This window comes from Oncorhynchus tshawytscha, linkage group LG03 (genome assembly GCF_018296145.1).
Source record: "Oncorhynchus tshawytscha isolate Ot180627B linkage group LG03, Otsh_v2.0, whole genome shotgun sequence".
Taxonomy (NCBI): Eukaryota; Metazoa; Chordata; class Actinopteri; order Salmoniformes; family Salmonidae; genus Oncorhynchus; species Oncorhynchus tshawytscha.
In genome coordinates this window covers 48,523,414-48,547,351 of record NC_056431.1, presented here as the reverse complement: position 1 = coordinate 48,547,351, position 23,938 = coordinate 48,523,414, and the positions used below count along the sequence as shown (strand labels likewise).

At 41.7% G+C, this 23,938-nt stretch overlaps 1 protein-coding gene across 2 annotated transcripts in view; it reads right to left on the bottom strand.

Annotated features, from left to right (window-relative positions):
* Positions 1-23,938, bottom strand: part of LOC112246703 (transmembrane protein 163-like) — an 82,452-nt gene that overhangs the window by 43,118 nt on the left and 15,396 nt on the right. For both annotated transcript variants that reach the window (XM_024415192.2, XM_024415193.2), the window contains exon 2: positions 20,262-20,381. In XM_024415192.2, coding sequence (XP_024270960.1) covers positions 20,262-20,381 — 120 coding nt within the window. The remainder of the gene's footprint in view (positions 1-20,261; positions 20,382-23,938) is intronic.

The window sequence follows — 23,938 nt, the reverse complement described above, 5'->3', positions numbered from 1 at the left end:
ATAAAAAATTTGCCCGAGGCCAAACCTAGTTTACCAAACCCGCTACAGAAGAAGGAACTCCACTAAACAGGGAACTCTATAAGTGACAGTGACTGATGCTGCTGTTGTAAGAGTACTGCTTTTTCTGTTGATGGAGCATTACTAGGGCCTAGTGGGGTCGCAGACCTCGCCACTCATAAAACCTAATTGGGCGGAACAAACAACATGCCAGATCAGAGGTAAATCTGGTGTAATGCTCAAACAGATTCCATCCACTCAGACAGGAGAGAGACAAGGCCAATTCCTGATGCTGAGGGATAGACAGCTTATCATCTCCTTGACAACTCCCTTTAAGCCCCGACTGCCCCTGCAGCTGCTATCAGAACAGGATGACCAGAGTACTCATCGAGAGAGAGAAAGAGAGAGAGAGAGAGAGAGAGAGAAAGAGAAAGAGAAAGAGAGAGAGAGAGAGAGAGACAGTATATCAGGATGGCTAGAATCCTGGACCAACTCACCTCACAGCAGCTGCCTGTACCTGTGATGTAAGAGGGGTTGGTCAACGACATGTACACCTGTGCCTTTGACTAAATGTACAGAACACACGCTCCAAGTGGTCATACACAGATTAACTGGCATTAGCACACCAGCGAATATACCTTGTGTATGAACTACTGACTACATGGGGCACGGACAGAAGGTAACATGTTGTAGGCCTATCTGAGGGAAATACAAGTGAACATTTGTGCACTGATAATGACTTTGTCGTTTTGACAAGCCGAGAGAGAATACATCTACTTGTATCTGCTTTAAACTCTGAATAAAACATATATCAAGGTGTTATTTTTAGTGCCATGGGGAGATTAGCATTAGTTGGCAGGCTAGGAGGTCATAAAGAGGCACATTTTAGGCCTTTTAGCTGGTTGGGTCGGTCACTGGGCTTGTATGGATGTTTTCCCTTGGCACAACAGTCTGGCTGGATTAGTCGGATTTGTGGTGGGATTTTACACATAGTCCCATGAGAAGTGTCTGTGATCAGGGTGTGGCAGTGAGCACTATGTGACCCTAATCTCTCTCTTTGAGGGATGTTTACCTTGCACTTGGAAACATTTGCGCAAGCTATACACACTATGGTGCAACACATCAGCGTTTGTATCTAACCACAGTACAATAAGAATGTGACATATAGTATACTGGTTATTTTATATACAGTATGTTGCATATTAATGCACAGTGTGAATAGGGTCTTTTAGACTCAGTGGTCAGACTGGTCAACAGAAAATCCCCCTTTCGTTCTTACATCCCTTTGGACTGGGATCAGTGAAGCACATATTGAAGCACACATCCCCTTTACATCCCCTCTGCATCCCATAAACAGCTAATGCCCTCAAGCCCATAAACAAACTGCTGTATCTAACCGGCACACTCAGTCCACTCAGTTGCCATGAGTGACCTTGGACTGCAGTGCGACATACATGCTTCAGTAGGCAGATTGGGTCAAACTATGAGTTATATGACTTACAGAAACTATAGGATTCATACAGATTCACCTGACCTGAACTTTACACTCCCATTAGTTAGCCCACTGTCTGTCTCTATGAGCTGGCAGGTCCTATCAGAATTAAATCAAACATTTACTCCACATTTCAATTAATAGTAATAGACATTTACTGACGGAATTGTCAAAAGGTAAGCAGAAACAGATCCTCTGTCACTGTCTCTATGAGCTGGTACCCTAATAATTCCATGTAGCACTACAGTGAGCAGATGCTCTGTGTTGTATATATGACACCAGTCATGTCTATGTCCTGATGTGATCCTATGGAGGACATTTTGGTTGTGCCCTTGGGAAAGGACCAATAACTGGAAGTGTTGTTTTGTATTTATTTACTGTAATTCTCTCTGAATTTGGCTCTAATCAATTGCATGGAATATTTTCTAACACTGCTTTCTACTCAATGAAACTGCATAAGGTATCAACATAAATCTAATTTCTGCTGAAAACGCTATATTTTAGTCTGGGTTTGGCATAAATCGAAGCTCATTGAACAACGTCTAACTGTGAACTGTTGCAGCAGAATGACTGTGAATTATAAAGGCCAAATGCTTCATTAACTATATGTTGAAAGTGCCAAGGGCGACGAAGAGAAACAAAAACGGTGCAGTTTGAGGCCATGTAGCAGAGAGTGATGCGGGCGCTGGAGACGGGGGTGTGAGCAGGTGGGTCTGGACAGGGGTAATGTTGAGGATGTTGGTGTGCGTTTGTATGTTGTTGTTTGTATGTGGATGTTTTATAATAAATAATAATGACTGAATTATAAAACCGATAATGAATAATCAGCGATTATTCATTGTGACTGTAGTGAGTGCATACTGGCGGCAGAGAAGTCAGGCACAGGAGAGCACGGACTGTGTTACAACGGCGCAATTTAATCATAAAAATCACCGTGAACAAAAACAATAAATATATACAATGGGACAAAAACCCTTCCCACGCCAGACATAACATGCACAAACACTTACAATAAACAATTCTGGACAAGGACATGGGGGAAACAGAGGGTTAAATACACAACATGTAATTATGGAATTGGAACCAGGTGTGTGGGAAGACAAGACAAAACAAACGGAAAATGAAAGGTGGATCGGCGATGGCTAGAAGGAGAGGGACCGACTTCGGCGGAAATCGTGACAGTGACATTTCCTTGGCCTTATAAAATATTTAATAACCACAGCTGAAGCAAAATTATCATAACCTCTCATAATATCCATAAAGAACGCATTTCATAAACACATCACATGATAGGTACAAACACATATTTTGAGGGTAAGGAATATTTAGCAAAGAAAAAAATGTAAAAGAGGAGAATACCTCTGTGTTTGTGTTATCTAGAATCAGAAGGAGAGAGTCACAAGTCGACCACAACATTGTGTCATTAGGCGTGAAGAGAGGAAAGGGGGAACTGTGAAATGTTACATCTGGCATGTGACTTAAGAACTTCCTGTTGGAGGGCTCAGTCACTGCTGTGCAATGATGACCAGTTGAGAGGGAGTTTGTCTGTCTAATAATGATACAGCATTCTCCTATAGCCTGGTTAAACCAGACTGCTCATTCATGACATAGCATACCCCAAGAATCAGTCCTGGATTGTTGAGCTTCTAACAAGATTATTATACCATACCTCGTTTGATTAACAGAGTTTAGCTATAGGTTTAATTAATACAAACTTACTTACTACTTACTTACAAACCATTGCTGAGATATTTGACCTATTAGGTTGCACTTTATCACTTTATTTTACGCTACTGTTTCCATTGATATTTACTAAGAAATGTTGTGGTATCAATGGGTGCTTCCTGTTACTTACTTCAACTAATTCAACATAATTGGGTTACCATACCTTGTTTGATTAACAGATCAACTTTCTATCAGTTTACTTACAACAGGCATTGTAAACGCTTACAATGCAGGCCTAATGGGAGCAAATATACATGCCAAGGAATGTATCAGGAGACAGGGCATGTTGTGTCATTAATTCCCTGATGATTGAAAAAGCTGTATTCAGCATAGTTGGATGAACCTCACGGCACACAATAGATTCCCAATTCAATGTAAATCTCAACAATGTACATACCACCCCTCACATGAGATACTGTGCTTGTGTACTAAGTCATGCAGAAGCCAGAATCCAAGGCATTCAACACACCATAACCATTACATCAATGATTAAAAACAGCTCCAGCTGATCTGCCCATAGCCCGGTCATCTAGACACACGTAACAAAGATTTATTCATACCACCAGACCTCGGGAGACAGAGGAGAGGCACATTGCTACTTTTATTACAAAATTATTCTCTACCCTGTGGCAAGTGGCGGCCCTGATAATAAACAAGACAAATAGTCAGTGATACATCCCTACATACACACGTCCCACACAAAACACAACACAGAACACACACACACACACACACACACTATTGCTGCCACCATGGTGCCTGTGATACAAAGGCATTGTCCTAACATATAATAAAGTATCTATCATCACACACAAACACTTCCCTGTGAGATCTTTCAGTCCACCACCCCAGTGTCTCTATCTCTCTACCTGACTACCTGCCGCAGTAAAGAGAGACTCAGAGAGATGCAGTCCACTCCAATGACTCCAATGCAAGAGATGGGTCGAAATCAGGCAGCGTTTATGTCTCACATCCAGTGAGTGGTTGTGACCATGTAGTCATGTGGGCAGCCTTGGTGGAAAAACACAATGTTATAACACAAGTCACTAGAATATCTTCTTAAGGATCAGACCCTTTTTTTCCAAATTTTCGCCTAAAATTACATACCCAAATCTAACCTCCTGTAGCTCAGGACCTGAAGCAAGGATATACATATTCTTGTTATCATTTGAAATGAAACACTTTGAAGTTTGTGGAAAGGTGATTAATGTAGGATCAATTCATGTAGGAGAATATAACACATTAGTTCTGGTAAGAGATAATACAAAAAAAACATGCGTTTTCAAATGTTTTTAAATGTAAGAGAAAGGCCATAATATAATATTGCAGTTTAGGTGCAATTCTGATTTTGCAGTGTGTGTGCAACGTTTCAGATTGATCCAGTGAAGCTGTCACACCCTAATCTGTTTCACCTGTCTTTGTGCTTGTCTCCACCCCCCTCCAGGTGTTGCCCATCTCCATATCCCCTGTGTATTTATACCTGTGTTCTTTGTTTGTCTGGGGCCAGTTTGTTTTGTTTCGTAGAACCTACTAGCGTTTTGTTTCCCTGCGCCCGCCTACTCCTTGCTCCTGTTTTCTAGTTTCCAGGTTCTGACCATTCTGCCTGTCCTGAGCCTGCCTGTCATCTTGTACCTTTGCCCCACTACTCTGGATTACTGACCTCTGCCTGACCTGACCCTGAGCCCGCATTGCTATTCTGGTGCCTGTCGTTTGCCTGCCCCTGTTTAAAGAATAAACTTTTGTTTCTTCAACACTGTCTGCACCTGGGTCATACCTTAAAGCGTGATAGAAGCATTGCAATACGGAACAGTATTTTGTATCAAGTCTGCCCAAATGTGCGGACTTGGTCAATTGCTACATTTTCAAGTACATAACTATAGACAAAATACAAAAATGATATGGCAATACAACATTTAAGTTTACACACTCCCAGGAATGTCATACATGATGGATCATTAGCTTATACACTAACTTTCACACATCTAGATGGATGGGCGGGGTGGGTGTGGAGCCAGAGTCAGCAGGGGTTCAAACAGTAAAACCCAGTTCCCTACATTTGAATATAAAAATTGATTTTATCAAACAAAACTATGCTACAATTTATCTCTGGGGCCCTCAGAATGACAAATCAGAGCGAGATTACTGAATGTAAGTACATTATTTACCTTCAGAGGTGAATGTATCAAACCAGTTACTGTTATAAAAGTTTGTTGTTATGCACTTTCCTCAAACAATAGCATGGTATTTTTTCACTGTGATAGCTTATGTGAATTGGACAGTGCAGTTAGATTAACAATAATTCGAGTGTTCTGCCCATATAAGACATGTCTATGTCCTGGAAGGTTTGCTGTTACTGACAACGTCATTCTAGTCACGTTAGTGCAAGTTAGCATCAACCATCCCGGTATAGGGACACCGATCCCGTAGACTAGAGGATATAAAAGCTGTGCAGCCTTGAACTCACTGGTCCTTGCTTTCCAGTAACACATTATTTTCCTATAGCAGTTCATACAAACAACGCATTCCATAGATCACTGCTTTACTAAGTGTTTTAATCAATGTACTGTACCTGACAGTATATTGCCTTTATGTGGAGGAGGAAAACACAATTACATTGAAGAAAAATCTGTAAATGTCCCACAGTAAATGGGTCATTCTATAGTCTATTTCTTATAGTGGACAAACTGTTTGGAACTGTTACAAAGTCATTCATAATAATTCACCTTTTTTAACGTTAATACATTAAGATATAAAGGGAGGAGGAACATAAATACACTCAATATAATTCATGAGTTGAATCAAAACCTAATGTTTAAACCTTTTCTCATGCTTGGAGTTTTCACAGATTTGGCAAAAATCATGTGAAATAAAACACTACCTTTCTTTTCTTACATTTATGATGTTGCTGTTTGTCCTTATATCATACTAAGCATTTCACAATTTAATTACACAATGAGCTTGATCCTGTAAAATGTGTGGATATTGCTGTCCAGTAGCGGTGCCTTGGTAAAATCACTGGGGTGTCACACCATGATCTGTTTCACCTGTCCTTGTGATTATCTCCACCCCCTCCAGGTGTCGCTTATTTTCCCTAGTGTATTTATCTCTGTGTTTCCTGTCTCTCTGTGCCAGTTCGTCTTGTATGCCTTTCAAGTCAACCAGCGTGTTTTCCCGTACTCCTGCTTCTACTCTCTTTTTGCTAGTCCTCACGATTTTGACCCTTGCCTGTTTTCTGGACTAAGGTACACGCCTGCCTGAGCATTCTGCCTGCCCTGACCTCGAGCCTGCCTGCCACTCTGTACCTCCTGGACTCTGAACTGGTTTTGACCTTTTGCCTGTCCACAACCATTCTCTTGTCTGCCCCTTTTGGATTGATTAATAAATATCAAAGACTCAAACCATCTGCCTCACGTGTCTGCATCTGGGTCTCGCCTTGTGCCCTTATATGGGAAAGCGAAGCCAGGAAAAAAAGCCATATTACAACCCACTATATGTGTTGTGATAACTGTATTGTTTGCGCTATAACCTATTAGTTCATATGCCTTGCCACCACGATATATAGGCCTAAGGCCGAGACAATAAGAAGACACAGTGGCAGAATGAATTCAACCACACCTGTGTTTCATCACAAAACCGGAGCAACATCTATCTAGTGAAGTCCACAAAGCATAGTGCACTTAACAAACAGTTACAAAACCTACAGCACAGTCAAGCAAGTCAATGTTTCCAACATATCCGGGCTACTAAACAACTAACATTGTTGATTTAAAACCACGGAGAGTTAGGCTACAATCAACGTCAGCTGATGTCATATGTGTGATATGATGTGGCTGTCCGTGGAACTGATTTCCGTGTCTGTGCGTGTGCGTGTATGTGCTTTTAAGTAGAACAAACATGTTGACTCACTCACCCTACTTGTAAAGAAATGCCAATGCCATCCTCCTCTCTTTCATTTTGCTGAAATGGTCTATGACACTGTCATACAGTACATGCTAGGGTTGCCAACGTTCTCCCTACCAAATAAGGGACAAAAGGTTGCGTGCCAATGCATTGTGCCACGGCGGTATGGTGTTGTGTGAATGAATATACAGTGTATATTCATATTCTTATTCAATTGGAAAAGAAAAACCTTTGTATATTCCATTTAGTCTATAGCTTTACTAAAACTGTATCATTATGTAAACGTATGTGAATAAACCTCCAAATAAATGATCAAAGAAATCACAAATTGGACCTTTACAGCAAAAAAAAACTACTTTTCAAATGCAAAAGAGGAAAATAGGAGCATGAGTACCTCACCAAGTCTACTTGTTTTTTTGCAGCTCTTGACTGATTCAAGCAGTCCTTTCTCCTTTTGCATAGCCAGAGAGAAGTCATTACATGACAAGTCATAGTTCACAGATATTTGAAGTTCATTATTGATCAGCTCTGTGCTGCATCTTTTTCTTGAGTCTGACCATTTAATGGTCATCAGACAGAAAATCCTCTACAAAGGCATTTGAGCCTGGCACACTGAGGACAAATGAGACAATCCTGAACATGTTGACCAAGTTGGCTTTCCCTAGGTTATGGAAAACTGCCACCTACATCTCATTGGTGGAATTTGTGGTATCCTGTCTGGCTTTCTGTATTTCCTCCCGGCTAGCACAAAACTCTTCATAGAGTTGGTCCATACTGACTGTCTCTGTCATTTTGAGGGCAACCACCACCTGCTCCAGGTCAGTGAAGGAGAGCTCCTCATAGAGTTGGTCCATACTGACTGTCTCTGTCATTTTGAGGGCAACCACCTCCTGCTCCAGGTCAGTGAAGGAGAGCTCCTCATAGAGGCAGATCAGTTTCACCATTACATGTTCTGGTGAGGAATCAAACCACTTGTCAATGTATGTAATGACAGTGTCATAGAACTTCACAGTCATGTTGCTGCTTGGACCTTTGTGCTGACAATTGTTTGTCCATCAGCTGCTTGGTCTGGTATCGGAAAAAAAACTGTCCTGTTTCAGCTGAAGCATATTCATTTTGAACTTTTGGACTTCCTTGTAAACATCTGTGACGCAGAGCGTTGTTTCCTTCAGCTTTTTTACGAGTTGGTCAAAAACACACCCACTTTGTGGAAAAATCACATAAATCTCAGCAGCTTCCGTTTTTTCTTCATACTCAAAAATACTCTTCAGTGCCACAGGACAGGTCTCCCCAAGGGACCTTTGCTGGAGACGATCGACAGCTGGATGAAGAGAGAGCCATCGTGTGCAAACAAGTCGCAGAATTTCACGCCACTCAATGTCAACAAAGGCAAAAAAAATGCTAGCAGTTCCTCTCTTCGGGAAGCAGATACTGATAAGTGGCTGTAGATCTATAAAACAATTGTCTCTATATCCACTGACAGCTGATCGCAGGCGTGCTTGCAGGCATTATGAGCTATGTGGGCTGGGCAATTAGCTTTCAGAATGTGATTGTTGGCACTGCTCAATAACTGGTAAACGGAGGTGTTTTCCAATTTTGTCCGTTTCTGCAGTAGACGTCACGAAGAATGCACCGATATTGCTAGCACCTTTAGCTAGCGTGGCCTTGTGCATTTCTGTGGATGCATGCTGAGTTAGGTCATTCTCCTCTTCATGGCCAATTGAGAATTCCCGATGAATAAAGTACAGACAGCTTTCGTTGAGTCACCACTGACGGGCTTAACCCACGTCTTTTTTGCCTCACATTGTTTGTTGTAGCTGCACAGTGTTTTCTTTTTTGCATGTTTATCCATATTTCCTTGATATGCCAAACCGACCGAACATTAACAGAAATTACTTTGCAGGAATTGGCGAGTTTACTCTATACTGTGGTTGGATGAATCTACGGGACAATGGAGGTCCCGTATGGGACAAACCAATTTAGCCCAATATAAGGGGCATCCCGGCTAATACGGGACAGTTGGCAACTCTAGTACATGCTTTTTAGCTTGCTGGCTAGCCTACCTTCCTTTCATTGGCAACAATGAGTCAGCTAGTTAACATTAGCCTAATACAGCTAGCTACATATTGAACTTTCATCCTTTCAGGCAAGGGGCATCATTGGCCAGTTCGGGGAATTAAGTGAAACTATATATAAATAATATATGGGGGATTGGAAATGATGCAGACAATTACATTGACAGAAGCCACAATCTATCTGCAATATTAAAGCTGATCTACCCCCAAAAAAAAAAAAAAAATGTTTTTACAAAAAATGGCTAATTTAGGAAAGGGACACTGGAGTACAACACTACAAGATGCAACAATTCAAGTTTTTCTGTCAATGACATTTGGCTTTTGATGTGATGTGATTGGTGTGAAGTCAAATTGGCTTCCCTTGACTCTTTTTTTTTGGTGTGCCAGGACCATTCACAGTTGAGCTCGCTCAGTTTAGCTCAATGCTGATTGGCTATTATTTGATACATTTTTTATCACGAGGCCAAATACTCGCTGGCTTCCCTTGCATTCAATGCTACAGGGGGCAACAATATCTTACTCTTTTTGACCAGACAGTATCAGATAGATGGGCTACACATACAGAGACAGAGGGGCGCTCGGATGCCATCTCAGGTGAGATGCATTCAACCTCTTGCGAATTGAAGAAAAATAAACACAGAGACGAAAGATAAAACATTTTTGGGGGGTGCCTGGTTTCCCTTGGCATCAATGAATGAATGCCAATGTTGCTGTCAGACTCTTTATTTCTATGGAGATCTCGTTAGAGCACTGTAACCTACTAACATTTCGTATCTCTCTATGTTAGTGTGACAATAGTTTTCATGGGTACACATATCCAAAATAATGTATGGCTTGCAAAATTGAATGCTTCTAACAGAAAGAGTAAGTTTAACAAGATGAATTAAACAAAAATCGATAGGGTCATTAATGGGGTTCTTCAATAATTATGCGTAATAGTTGTTTGATGCGCATTTGATATAGCTGTTTAGTTACATGGGGAAATGAACGCGCAACATCAGCTAATTCAGGAAAGGATTTTCTGAATGACAGTCAAATGATAAAGAGTGGGTGTAATACTGCACGCAATTGAACAACAGCCAAAGTGTGGGAATTAATGTTGATCTGGAGAATTGACAGAACATTTGTGTCTATGTTGTTATGGCGGTCAAGATAATTAGCCATGAACAACATTGTGGTCTGTGTACGTTTTGATCGTTTGTAAATACAGTGCATTCGGAAGGTATTCAGACCCCTTGACTTTTTCCCCCAAAGAAAACGTTTAAAGCCTTATTCTAAAATGGATTAAAAATGTTTTTTTCCCTCATCAATCTACACTACATACAATACCCCATAATGACCAAGCAAAAACAGGTTGCTAGAAATTTTTGCCAATTTATTTTAAAAAACTTCTGAAATATCACATTTACATTTACTCAGTACTTTGTTGAAGCACCTTTAGCAGCGATTACATCCTCGAATGAATGACAGTCAAGTGACACCTCTTGGGTATGACGCTATAAGCTTGGCACACCTGCGTTTGGGGAGTTTCTCCCATTCTTCTCTACATATCTTCTCAAGCTCTGTCAGGTTGTAAGGGGAGCGTCACTGCACAGCTATTTTCAGGTCTCTTCAGAGATGTTCCATTGGGTTCAAGTCCGGGCTCTGGCTGGGCCACTCAAGGACATTCAGAGACCTGTCCTGAAGCCACTCCTGCGTAGGGTCATTGTCCTGTTGGAAGGTGAATCTTTGACCCAGTCTGAGGTCCTGATCACTCTGGAGCAGGTTATCATCAAGGATCTCTCTGTACTTTTCTCCGTTCATCTTTCCCTCAATCCTGACTCGTCTCCCAGTCCCTGCCGCTGAAAAACATCCCCACAGCATGATGCTGCCACCAAAATGTTCCACCGTAGGGATGGTGCCTGATTTCCTCCAGACATGACACTTGTCATTCAGGCCAAATAGATCAATCGTGGTTTCATCAGACCAGAGAATCTTGTTTCTCATGGTCTGAGAGTCCTTTAAGTGCCTTTTTTCAAACTCCAACCGGGCTGTCATGTGCCTTTTACTGAGGAGATGCTTCTGTCTGGCCACTCTACCATAAAGGCCTGATTGGTGGAGTGCTGCAGAGATGGTTGTCCTTCTGGAACGTCATGACGTCACAATGTGATCTGATTATAAAACACCAATGACTGTTCATCTGGGTAAGTGGGTAGGCTCTCTAGACACTCCTATCAGCAAATCAGGGCTGTGTATGTAAATATCTTCAAATTTGTTTCATAACACCCACACGATCAGACTGAGCATTTCAAGAGCCAAAAATTTTGGAGGGATTCATTAGACATACAGTGATGATTTCAAAATACAATTAGAAAGACTGCATGGGGGCTTTAATAGCTGTCAAATACTTACTTCCTCTGTGCTTGGTATAATGTTTTATTGTATTTCCCTGATTCGTCACATCCTCTTTCCTCAAAACTGATTGGATGAGAATGTTAGAGGTCCTTCCCCTCTCACCTTCTTATCCAATGGATTTTGAGAAGGAGGCGAGGAAAGAGGATGTAAGGCAGCGAGGAAATGCAACTGAGATTCTCCCCTTTTTTTCACCATTCCCCTCATCCCTCTCAAAGCACTTTGGGGGTGAGGAGAGAAGGTCCTTCTCCTCAGGCTACAATGCATTTTCAAGGAGAGACAAGGAGTGGAGGAAGGACAGAGGAAAAAATAATTTGATGGCTAGTTTTCAGACAGACTCACACACACACAATGCTTGAAGAGTTAACTTATTATAATGATTTCATTATTGGTTATAAGTGTTAATGATTTTGTTGACAAAACCCATTGTATTATATAATTGTATTATATTCCATTATTATATCATCTATTAAAACATATAGAAATGCTGTTATTTATCTTTTTCATTATTCAGGAATGTTTAGCATGGCTATAAATTATAGAGAAGTTTACTAAAGCACAAAATGACCTGGCAACTAGGCATGACAAAGAAACATGTTTCTTGTGACATTTTGAATGACATGTAGATGTTTTGTTGTTGCTAGGTGGATTTATGGTCTCATTGTGCCTACCTAGAATTGTATTCATGTAACTGCACATGTGAAGCTGCAAGAAAATCATATTTAAATGTATATCAAACCATTTTGAAATGTTAACCCTGATGTCACACATTGATTGGCCCCTCTAATTATAGACACAAATGGATTCCATTTTTATTCACCATGCCTTGTTGTCCATCTCTCCTTGTTGTTTTGACATTTACCAACAGGAAAGAAAAACAAATGAATAAATAATCGTGTTTTCCACCAAGCAAAAGGCGACAAGATGAATGTCTGAGCCGGTGAGAATGTTTTCCTTTGCTGGGTGTTTTCAAAGCTACAAATTATTTATTGTATTCCCTCCAGACTCCTGTACATCTGTCTGTCTCTCTAAAAAAATATTTTGAGTGAGTCCCAATAGGGACCCTATTCCCTACATGTATATAGTGCACTATTTTTGACCAGAGCCATGTAGGAAAAGGGTACCATTTAGGACACAGATATTCACCAACAGTTTAGCAGAGCTTTCAGACGGAATGGGGGTGGACTGCCATCCATTGTAATGTGGCTTTTCCACCCATCTGTCATGTTCAGCTGCCCAGCAACTGTAGTGAAGCTTTCCTTCCAAGTGTCACTCACATTCCAACGCCTTGTCCCAGATCTCTCTGTGCTGTTTTACCAACTCCTATGGTATTTGGCATGGAATCTGGGACCAGTCATTGTCAAATTCCTGAATACTGTGTGAGTAATGACCTCAGGTACATTTATGTTCGAACAAGGTTTAATCTTTTCACAACACCACATTGTAATTTCACCATGGAATGTACAGCTTTATTGTTGGAAACCAACCTAAATAACATTAGATTAAAATATACAGGACCTTCAGAAAGCATTCACACCCCTCAACTTTTTTCACATTTTGTTGAGTTACATCCTGAATTTCAAATTGATTAAATTGAACTTTTGTGTCACTGGCCTACACACAATACCCCATCATGTAAAATGTCTTACATATGAATAAAAAATGAAAAGCTGAAGTGTCTTGAGTCAATAAGTATTCAAACTCTTTGTTATGGAAAACAAGTTCAGGAGTAAAAATGTTGAGAACAAGTCACATAATATGTTGCATGGACTAGCTCTGTGTGCAATAATAGTGTTTAAGATGATTTTTGAATGACTACCTCATCTCTGTACCCCAGACATATAATTATATGTAAGGTCCCTCAGTCGAGCAGTGAATTTTAAACACAGATACAATCACAAAGACCAGGGAGGTTTTCCAATGCCTTGCAAAGAAGGGAACCAATTGGTATATGGGTAAAATAATTAAAGCAGACATTAAATATCCCTTTGAACATAGTAAAGTTATTAATTACACTTTGGGTGGTGTATCAATATACCCAGTCACTACAAAAATACAGGCGTCCTCCCTAACTCAGTTTCCAGAGAGGAAGGACACCACTCAGGGATTTCACCATGAGGTGAAAGGTGACCTTAAAACAGTTACAGAGTTTAATGGCTGTGATAGGAGAAACCTGATGATGGATCAACAACATTGTAGTTACTCCACAATACTAACATAAATAACAGAGTGAAAAGAAGGACGCCTGTACAGAAAAAAATATTCCAAAACATGTATCCTGTTTGCAACAAGGCACTAAAGTAATACTGCAAAAAAATATGGCAAAGCAATTAACCTTTTCTCCTGAATACCAAGTGTTATGTTTGGGGCAAAACTAATACAACACATTACTGAGTACCACTCTCCATATTTTCAAGCATAGTGGTTGCTGCATCATGTTATTGTAATCAGCAAGGATAAAAAAAGAAATGGAGTGGAGTTAAGCACATGCAAAAACCCTAGAGGAAAACCTGGTTCAGTCTGCTTTCCACCAGACACTGGGAGATGAATTCACCTTTCCGCACGACAATAACCTAAAACACAAGGCCAAATCTACACTGGAGTTGCTTACCAAGAAGACATTGAATGTTCCTGAGTGGCAGAGTTACAGTTTTGACTTAAACTTCTGCTTGAAAATCCTTGGCAAGGTCTAAAAATGGTTGTCTGGCAATGATCAACAACCAATTTGACAGAGCTTGAAGAATTTTGAAAAGAATAATGGGAAAATGTTGAACAATCAAGGTGCGGAAAGCTCTTAAAGACTTACCCAGAAAGACTCAGTGATTCTAACATTTATTGACTTTTATTGAATACTTATCTAATCAAGATATATGACTGTTTTATTTGACATTATATTTTTTTATACAAATGTTAGATTTTTTCTTCCACTTTGACATGACAGAGTACTTTCTGTAGATTGTTCACAAAAAATGACAATTAAATCCATTTTAATTCCACTTTGTAACACAACAAAATGTGGAAAAAGTCAAGGGGTGTGAATACTTTCTGAAGGCACTGTATGCCTCATCCACTTCAAACAACAGAATATTATATGACAATATCATTTTATACGAATGGAATATGAACAGTATCTTCTAAAGATGTGAATGTATTCATTCCCTTATACTCCTGTGCTCTAAAAGCAATTTTGATGCTGCACTTTGGCTGAAATGATTAGATTTGAAGTTGATTCGAAAACAGAGGGAACGGAGAAGGAGGAAGCGAAGTGTACTAAGCCTGGCGGCACAGCGGTTTGTGAAAGCCAGCTAATGTTTTATTTAAAACCAAGGGGAAAGCTGTAGGTCTAGGGGCAACATAGGAAAACACAGCACCAAGTCGAAGGCCAATGATTCTAGTTAAAGGGCTACCTCTACGACATAAGTGGTCTCAAATAAGATAATTAATTCTTCAGATCTGATGTCCAGTACACAATATATAGATTCCTGTGAACATTTGCCTGCACTAGCTACCACATTTAACTGTTTTAGTACCTGCAAGAGAATGTCCCTTATATGCACAAAGTTATCTTAAAGACATGCTCTGGTATTTGGGGACTACTAAGTATTTTTTAAACCACTTTGGGGTGAATGTCTCAATGTGTAGTTCATACATGCATAATCTATGAGCAGAATTACTGTCTTACCTCAATTAGCCAAGACATCCCTAGTTTGAAAGCAACTGTTTTCTGGAAGAGGTGCTGCACCATTTCCCCTACATTTCCCCCTACATGGGCCAGCCCCCTAGCAATTCAAGTTCCAGCCAAGAATCACACATGACAGAGGGAGAGAGAGCAATGACTTGGTGCACATTATCTGCACATATGTGATGTAGTATGCAATTTTAGGAGACCACTTTTGGCTTGTGGGCGCTACTTTCAGAACTACTGGCTAAAAAGTATATAAAAGTACCGGAGAATCTGTTTAATGTGAACTGGATAGCCAATTTAATTCAAACCTTACTTTACCAGGTAAATTGACTGAGAAAACATTCATATTTACAGCAACGACCTGAGGAATAGTTCCAGGGGAGAGGAGGGGGGATGAATGAGCCAATTGGAACCTGGGGATGATTAGGTGGCTATGATGATATGAGGGACAGATGGGGAATTTAGCCAGGACACCGGAGTTAACACCCCTACTCTTATGACAATTGTCATGGGATCTTTAGTGACTACAGAGAGTCAGAACAACCGTCTAACGTGGGACACCCTCTGTCCCCAATCACTGCCCAGGGGCATTGGGATATTTCTTTAGACCAGAGGAAAGTGTACTTCCTACTGGCTCTCCAACACCACATCCAGCAGCATCTGGTATCCCATCCAGGGGCCGACCAGGACCATCCTTGCTTAGCTTCAGAGGAAAGTCAGCAGTGGGATGCAGGGTGGTATGATGCTGGCCCGATTCAATAGCCAGAATCATTGAGTGTTTATTTTTAACTTGTGTTCAGACTATAACTGGGTTAAAACCAAGCCAATTACTGCTGTGAGAGACGGTTAAGAGGAGGGAGCGACTGTTTTCTCAGCCAAATTAGCTCGCTCCACATTCAGATGGGAATAATTTGGACCACCCATAACAGAGATTGCACTGATGTGCTTTATTCATCCTCCTCTCTCTCTCTCCCCATCTCTCCCGCTTTCTCTCTCTCTATCCATCTCTCTCCGTCCCTCCTCACATAGCATCAAATGGAACCAGACAGAGGGACAGATTAATCGAGCAGCACACCATTTGTCACCATCCAGAATCTTCAGACAATCCCTAACAGGGCTGTAGGCTTTCTGAAATCAGCTTGTTGTGAAGAAACACGTCTTTGAATATGAAGCAGCTTTGCTATTATACAGTGCTCTCTCAGCAGGCAGGCAGAACAGTAATACACCGTATTTAACCTTCGAAGACATTGACTACTGTAGATAGAGCAGGCACAATAATTAAAACACATTCAGGCATCAGGCATCACACAATCTCACAGAGATATGGTTATATACACTGAACAAAAATATAAATGCAACATGTAAAGTGTTGGTCCCATGTTTCATGAGCTAAAATAAAAGATTCCTTAGTTCTCCAAAATGTTGTGCACAAATCTGGTTACATCCCAGTTAGTGAGCATTTCTCCTTTGCCAAGATAATCCATCCACCTGACAAGTGTGGCATATCAAGAAGCTGATTAAACAGCATGATCATTAAACAGATGCACCTTGTTCTGGGAAAGCGGTTTGCTGATGTCAGTGTTGTGAACAGAGTGCCCCATGGTGGCGGTGGGGTTATGGGCAGGAATAAGCTACGGACAAAGAACACAATTGCATTTTTTCAATGGCAATTTGAATGCACAGAGATACCGTGACGAGATCCTGAGGCCCTTTGTCGTGCCATTCATCCACCGCCATCACCTCATGTTTCAGCATGATAATGCACAGCCCCATGTCACAAGGATCTGTATACAATTCCTGGAAGCTGAAAATGTCCCAGTTCTTCCATGGCATGCATACTCAGCAGACATTTTAGCCATTGAGCATGTTTGGGATGCTCTGGATCGATGTGTACAACAGCGTGTTCCAGTTCCTGCCAATATCCAACAACTTGGCAAAGCCATTGAAGAGGAGTGGAACAACATTCCCATAAGCTTTATGTGAAGAAGATGTGTCGTGCTGCATGAGGCAAATGGTCACACCAGATACTGACTGGTTTTGTGATCCACACCCCTACCTTTTTTTGTAAAGATATCTGTGACTAACAGATGCATATCTGTATTCCCAGTCATGTGAAATCCATAGATAAGAGCCTAAAAAAATATTTCAATTGACTGATTTCCTTATATGAACTGTAACAGAGTAAAATATTTGAAATTGTTGCATTTATATTTTTGTTCAGTATAAAACATGCCATTTAGCAGACACATTTTTCCAAAGCGACTTACAGTTATGCATGCATACAGTTCATATACAGGTGGTCCCTGGAACTGAAAGCCACTATCCTGGCATTGCAAGTGCCGTGCTCTACCAACTTAGCTACAGAGGACCACTACTACTAACAACCACAAATTGCCTACCGTTTGTCTAACAGATGAGACATTGCCTCATTTACATGTAATTGTCAAGTGTCATTCTGTTAACAAACCTCCAAACGAGCTTCAATGCCATATAACACTCCTTCCATGGCCTCCAACTGTTCTTAAATTCTAGTAAAACTAAATGCATGCTCTTCACTGCCCGCACCTGCCCGCCCGACTAGCATCACTACTTTGGACGGTTCTGACTTAGAATATGTGGACAACTATAAATACCTAGGTGTCTGGGTAGACTGTAAACTCTCCTTCCAGACTCACATTAAGCATCTCCAATCCAAAATGAAATCTAGAATCGTCTTCCTATTTCGTAACAAAGTCTCCTTCACTCATGCTGCCAAACATACCCTCGTAAAACTGACTATCCTACCGATCCTTGACTTCGGCGATATAGCCTCCAACACTCTACTCAGCAAATTGGATGCAGTCCATCACAGTGCCATCAGTTTTGTCACCAAAGCCCCATATACTACCAACCACTGCGACCTGTATGCTCTTGTTGGCTGGTCCTCGCTACATATTCGTCGCATAACCCACTGGCTCCAGGTCATCTATAATCTTTGCTAGGTAAAGCGCCACCTTATCTCAGTTCACTGGGCACCATAGCAACACCCACCCATAGCATGTGCTCCAGCAGGTATATTTCACTGGTTATCCCCAAAGCCAACACACCCTTTGGCCGCCTTTCCTTCCAGTTTTCTGCTGCCAATGACTGGAACGAATTGCAAAAATCACTGAAGTTGGAGACTTATATCTCCCTCACTAACTTTAGGCATCAGCTGTCAGAGCAGCTTACCGATCGCTGCAACTCTCCACAGCTCATCTGTAAATAGCCCACGCACCTACCTACCTCATCCGCATAGTTGTCTTGGTTTTTCTGCTCTTTTGCACACCAGTATTTTCTATGTTAATTGCTAAATTGTAATTACTTCGCCACTATTGACCTATTTATTGCCTTACCTCCTTACTTCATTTGCACACACTGTATACAGATTCTTCTATTGTGTTATTGACTGTTTGTTTATCCCATGTGTAACACTGTGTTGTTGTTTTTGTCGCACTGCTTTGCTTTATCTTGACCAGGTCACAGTTATAAATGAGAACTTGTTCTCAACTGGCCTACCTGGTTAAATGAAATAAAGGTGAAATAAAAATTAAAAATAAAATAAAACAAACGCCACTATTCTGGAAGGTGCAACATTAGAATATACATTAAGTTTATTCCACTGTAGATACTCATTACCATGTGGACAATCAAGCTATTTGGATAGATCTGAATTTCCTATTAGAGTGAAGGGCCTTGCTCAAGGGCACATCGTCTGCTGTCCCCACTTACTTCAAGATGTCCACAATTGTTCCTGTACACAAGAAAGCAAAGGTAACTGAACTAAATGACTATCGCTCCGTAGCACTCACTTCTGTCATCATTAAGTGCTGCTGACCTATATACATAGACATGGAATCCCGGGTCACTTTAATAATGGCACACTAGTCGCTTTAATAATGTTTACATACTGCTTTACTAATTTCATATGTATATACTGTATTCTATTCTGAGGTATATTAGTCCATGCAACTCCAACATTGATCATCCTAATATTTATTTATTACTTTTATTTTATCTTTATTTAACTAGGCAAGGCAGGCTACCCTGCCGCCCCGCTTAATACCAATCTTTTACTTTTAGATTGGTGTGTATTGTTGGGAATTTTTAGACACTACTTCACTGTTGGAGCTAGGTACACAAGCATTTCGCAACATCCACAACATCTGCTAAATATGTGTATGTGACCAATACAATTTGATTTGATTTTGTCTACTCCAAACCTCCAACACTTTATATTCTATTTTTCTGTTGAGTTTGCAGAAAGATATGACTGAGCCAGTTTAAAGATGCTCCACTTTGTGCAACTACTTCGTACAATCCAAAGCTGGTTTATGAAAGGAAACAAAATGTTGATTCTGAGCCACAGCTGTTCGCAGCAGCTAGCAACAGTAAGCTGTACTTTGAGTCACGCAAGGCCGTTTAAGGCACTGCAACTGTAATTTAAAACACTGAGGTGAGAGACAGTTACACCTGAAAGAGGACAAAAGACATCCTCCTGGGATGAAAGCTTGAAAAGGTTACATGATGACACCGCTGCCTTTCACGGAGACATTTAAAAGTCAAACCTGCCAAGTGAATGCACCACACCATAAAGACAATCCTGGCCCCTTTTCATGGTGTCAAAGGTCACAGGAAAGTTCAAGGGCCCTAGAGTGACTTGTAACAGGGAGTTGGAATGGAATTCCCTAGTGTGCTTTGAACCTGAAGAGACAATCTCTCTCTTCTTTATCTCTTGAATTTAAACACCAAAAGACACCAAACGGAATGAGTCATCATGAAGTGAACTTTTTGACATGACGCGACTAGCAATTGATGGCAGCATTGCAAGAGTATCTATGAATTGTAGTTCATAGGCCTGCTTTCTTTTTCACAATGCATTGTGAAGGCTTCAAAATAATTATGTTCTACAATATTTATGAACAAGAGTTAGATTTGGTCTTCTGTTCTGTCTGATATCTGTCTGATATGTACTCACTGAAGGCTGCCACTGCCAGGATTAGTGTCACCACGATGGAGATCCAAGACACCCACAATGCCTTCTTCCTGTAGTTTTGAGCCTCGTGGGGCTTTAGTCGCATGCTGCTTTCCAGCAGGCCTGTAGAGAGGTGAGAAACTGGTGGTTAATGGCAGCACCCATGCACGTCAAACCAAAGGCAGGAGAAGAATACACTACAACAAGAGCTAATTAACACTGCTTCAAACCACAATTGAGTAGTTCTCCCTCTCCTCCTTTCCCAGCTAGCAAAGAAAGCACTGGGTCAGTGAATGTGTAATTTGCTGGGTGTTGTAGGGAGGTAAAGGATGCATGACTCACTGAGAGCAAGGTACAACACAGCTACATTTAATTAGCTTGACTAAATTGTTTCTCAGGACACGGCAGGGCTCAATAATTTGTTGCTCTTTTTGATAAAGGATGAATTAAGTTAGCTGTTGCGAAGTTAAATATAGTGTGCTGACAAGTTGTGGTGTGATCATGGACCCATGAAGACAGACTCCTGAAAAGAAAAGGCACAAAGAGAGAGAATTACTAGATATTGGGATTGTGAATCTGGCATGTCTTCCTTCTCCATTGTCATGTGGCTTCGTGTGAATGAGCACTAAGACTTAACATTTTATACACACTGACTGATAGGAGATTGCAAAGTCATGTAGTGACATCAAAAGGGTGGAAAACAACCTTCACAGCTCTTCTCCAAGTCCCTTCATTCATTGATTTGTATTCAGTGGGAGGCAGGAATAATGGCGCCAGAGGAGATGGCTGCCATTTTACGGATTTATTGTGTCTGTTTTTTAGCGTTATTTGTAACTTATTTTGCACATAATGTTTCTGCCACCGTCTCTTATGACCGAAAAGTGCTTCTAGATATCAGGACAGAGATTTACTCACCCCGTACTGGAATAAGATTTTTTTTCTTTAACGAGTTGGACGTAAAGGATTTACTTCAGCCACCCGACAAGGCCCTCATCCCCGTCATTCGCAGGAGAAAGAGATGGAGATATCGGGGGTGTAGGTCTGGGTGCCTTGTAAGGAACCGACGGCGAGTGTGTAATCTGCCTTTACCATCGGTCCTATTAGCCAACGTACAATGATTGGATAATAAAACAGATGAACTACGAGCACATATATCCTACCAACTGAATATTTAAAAACTGTAATATCTTATGTTTCACCGAGTCATGGCTGAACGACAACATGAATAACATACAGCTGGCGGGTTTTAAGCTTTTTCGGCAGGATAGAACAGTTGCCTCTGGTAAGACAAGGGGGTAAGACAAGGGGTGGCGGTCTGTATATATTTGTAAACAACAGCTGGTGCACGAAATCCAAGGGAGTCTCGAGGTTTTGCTAGCCTGAGGTAGAGTAGACCACACTATTTACCAATCTATATTCTTCCTAGCTATCTATTTACCACCACAAACTGATGCTGGCACTAGGACCACATTAAATGAGCTGTATACTGCCATAAGAAAACAGGAAAACGCTCACCCAGAGGTGGCACTCCTAGTGGCCAGGGACATTAATACAGGGAAACTTAAATCAGTTCTACCTCATTTCTACCAGCATGTTAAATGTGCAACCAGAGGGAAGAAACCTCAAGACCAACTTTACACCACACACAGAGACGCGTACAAATCTCTCCATCGCCCTCCATTTGGCAAATCTGACCATAATTCTATCCTCCTGATTCCTACTTACAAGCAAAAATGAAAACAGGAAGCACCAGTGACTAGGTCAATAAAAAAGTGGTCAGATGCTAAGCTATAGGACTATTTTTCTAGCACAGCCTGGAATAAGTTCCGGGATTCTTCTGATGGCATTGAGGAGATTACCACATCAGTCACTGGCTTTTTCAATAAGTGCATCAATGACGTCGTCCCCACAGTGACTGTACGTACATACCCCAAACAGAAGCCATGGATTACAGGCAACATCCGCATGGTGCTAAAGGGTAGAGCTGACACTTTCAAGGAGCGGGACTCTAAACCGGAAGCTTATAAGAAATCCCGGTATGACCTCCGACGAACCATCAAACAGGCAAAGCGTCAATACAGGACTAATATTGAATCGTACTACACCGGCTCCGATGCTTGTCGGATGTGACAGGGCCTGCACACTATTACAGACTACAAAGGAAACACAGCCGCGAGCTGCCCAGTGACACAAGACTACCAGACAAGCTAAATTACTTCTATGCTCGCCTCGAGGAAAGTAACACTGAAACATACATGAGAGCCTCAGCTGTTCCGGACGACTGTGTGATCACGCTCTCCGCAGTCGATGTGAGTAAGACCTTTAAACAGGTCAACATTCACAAGGCCAGATTACCAGGAGGTACTTGCGCTGACCAACTGGCAAGTGTCTTCACTGACATTTTCAACCTGTCCCTGACAGAGTCTGTAATACCAACATGTTTCAAGCAGACCACCAGAGTCCCTGTGCCCAAGAACACTAAGGTAACCTGCCTAAATGACTACCGACCCGTAGCACTCACGTCTGTAGCCGTGCTTTTAAAGTGCTTTGAAAGGCTGGTCATGGCTCACAGCAACACCATCCCAGAAACCCTAGTCCCACTCCAATTTGCATACTGCCCCAACAGATCCACAGATGATCCAATCCCTATTGCACTCCACACTGCCTTTTCCCACCTGAACAAAAGAAACACCTATGTGAGAACGCTATTCATTGACTACAGCTCAACACCACAGTGCCCTCAAAGCTCATAAATAAGCTAAGGACCCTGGGACTAAACACCTCCCTCTGCAACTGGATCCTGGACTTCCGGACGGACTGCCCTCGGGTGGTAAGGGTAGGTAACAACACATCCGCCATGCTGATCCTCAACACGGGGGCCCCTCATGGGTGCGTGATCAGTCCCCTCCTGTACTCCCTGTTCACTCATGACTACATGGCCAGGCATGACTCCCAACGCCATCATTAAGTTTGCCGATGACACAACAGTGGTAGGCCTGATCCGTGACAACGATGAGACAGCCTATATGGAAGAGGTCAGAGACCTGGCAGTGTGGTGCCAGGACAACAACCTCTCCCTCAATGTGATCAAGACAAAGGAGATGATTGTGGACTACAGGAAAAGGAGGACCAAGCACGCCCCCATTCTCATCGACAGGGCTGTAGTGGAGCAGGTTGAGGGTTTCAAGTTCCTTAGTGTCTACATCACCAACAAACTATCATGGTCCAAACACACCAAGACAGTTGTGAAGAGGGCACGACAAAGCCTATTCCCCCTCAGGAGACTGAAAAGCTTTGGCATGGGTCCTCAGCTCCTCAAAAAGTTCTACTGCTGCACCATCAAGAGCATCCTGACTGGTTGCATCACTGCCTGGTATGGCAACTGCTCGGCCTCCAACCGCAAGGCACTAGAGAGGGTAGTGCATACGTCCCACTGGGGCCAAGCTTCCTGCCATCCAGGATCTCTATACCAGGCGGTGTCAGAGAAAGGCCCTAAAAATTGTCAAAGACTCCAGCCACCCTAGTCATAGACTGTTCTCGCTGCTACCGCACGGCAAGCGGTATTGGAGCGCCAAGTCTAGGTCCAAAAGGCTTCTTAACAGCTTCTACCCTCAAGCCATAAGACTCCTGAACAGCTAATCAACTGGCTATCCAGACTATGTGCATTGCCCCCCCCCTCT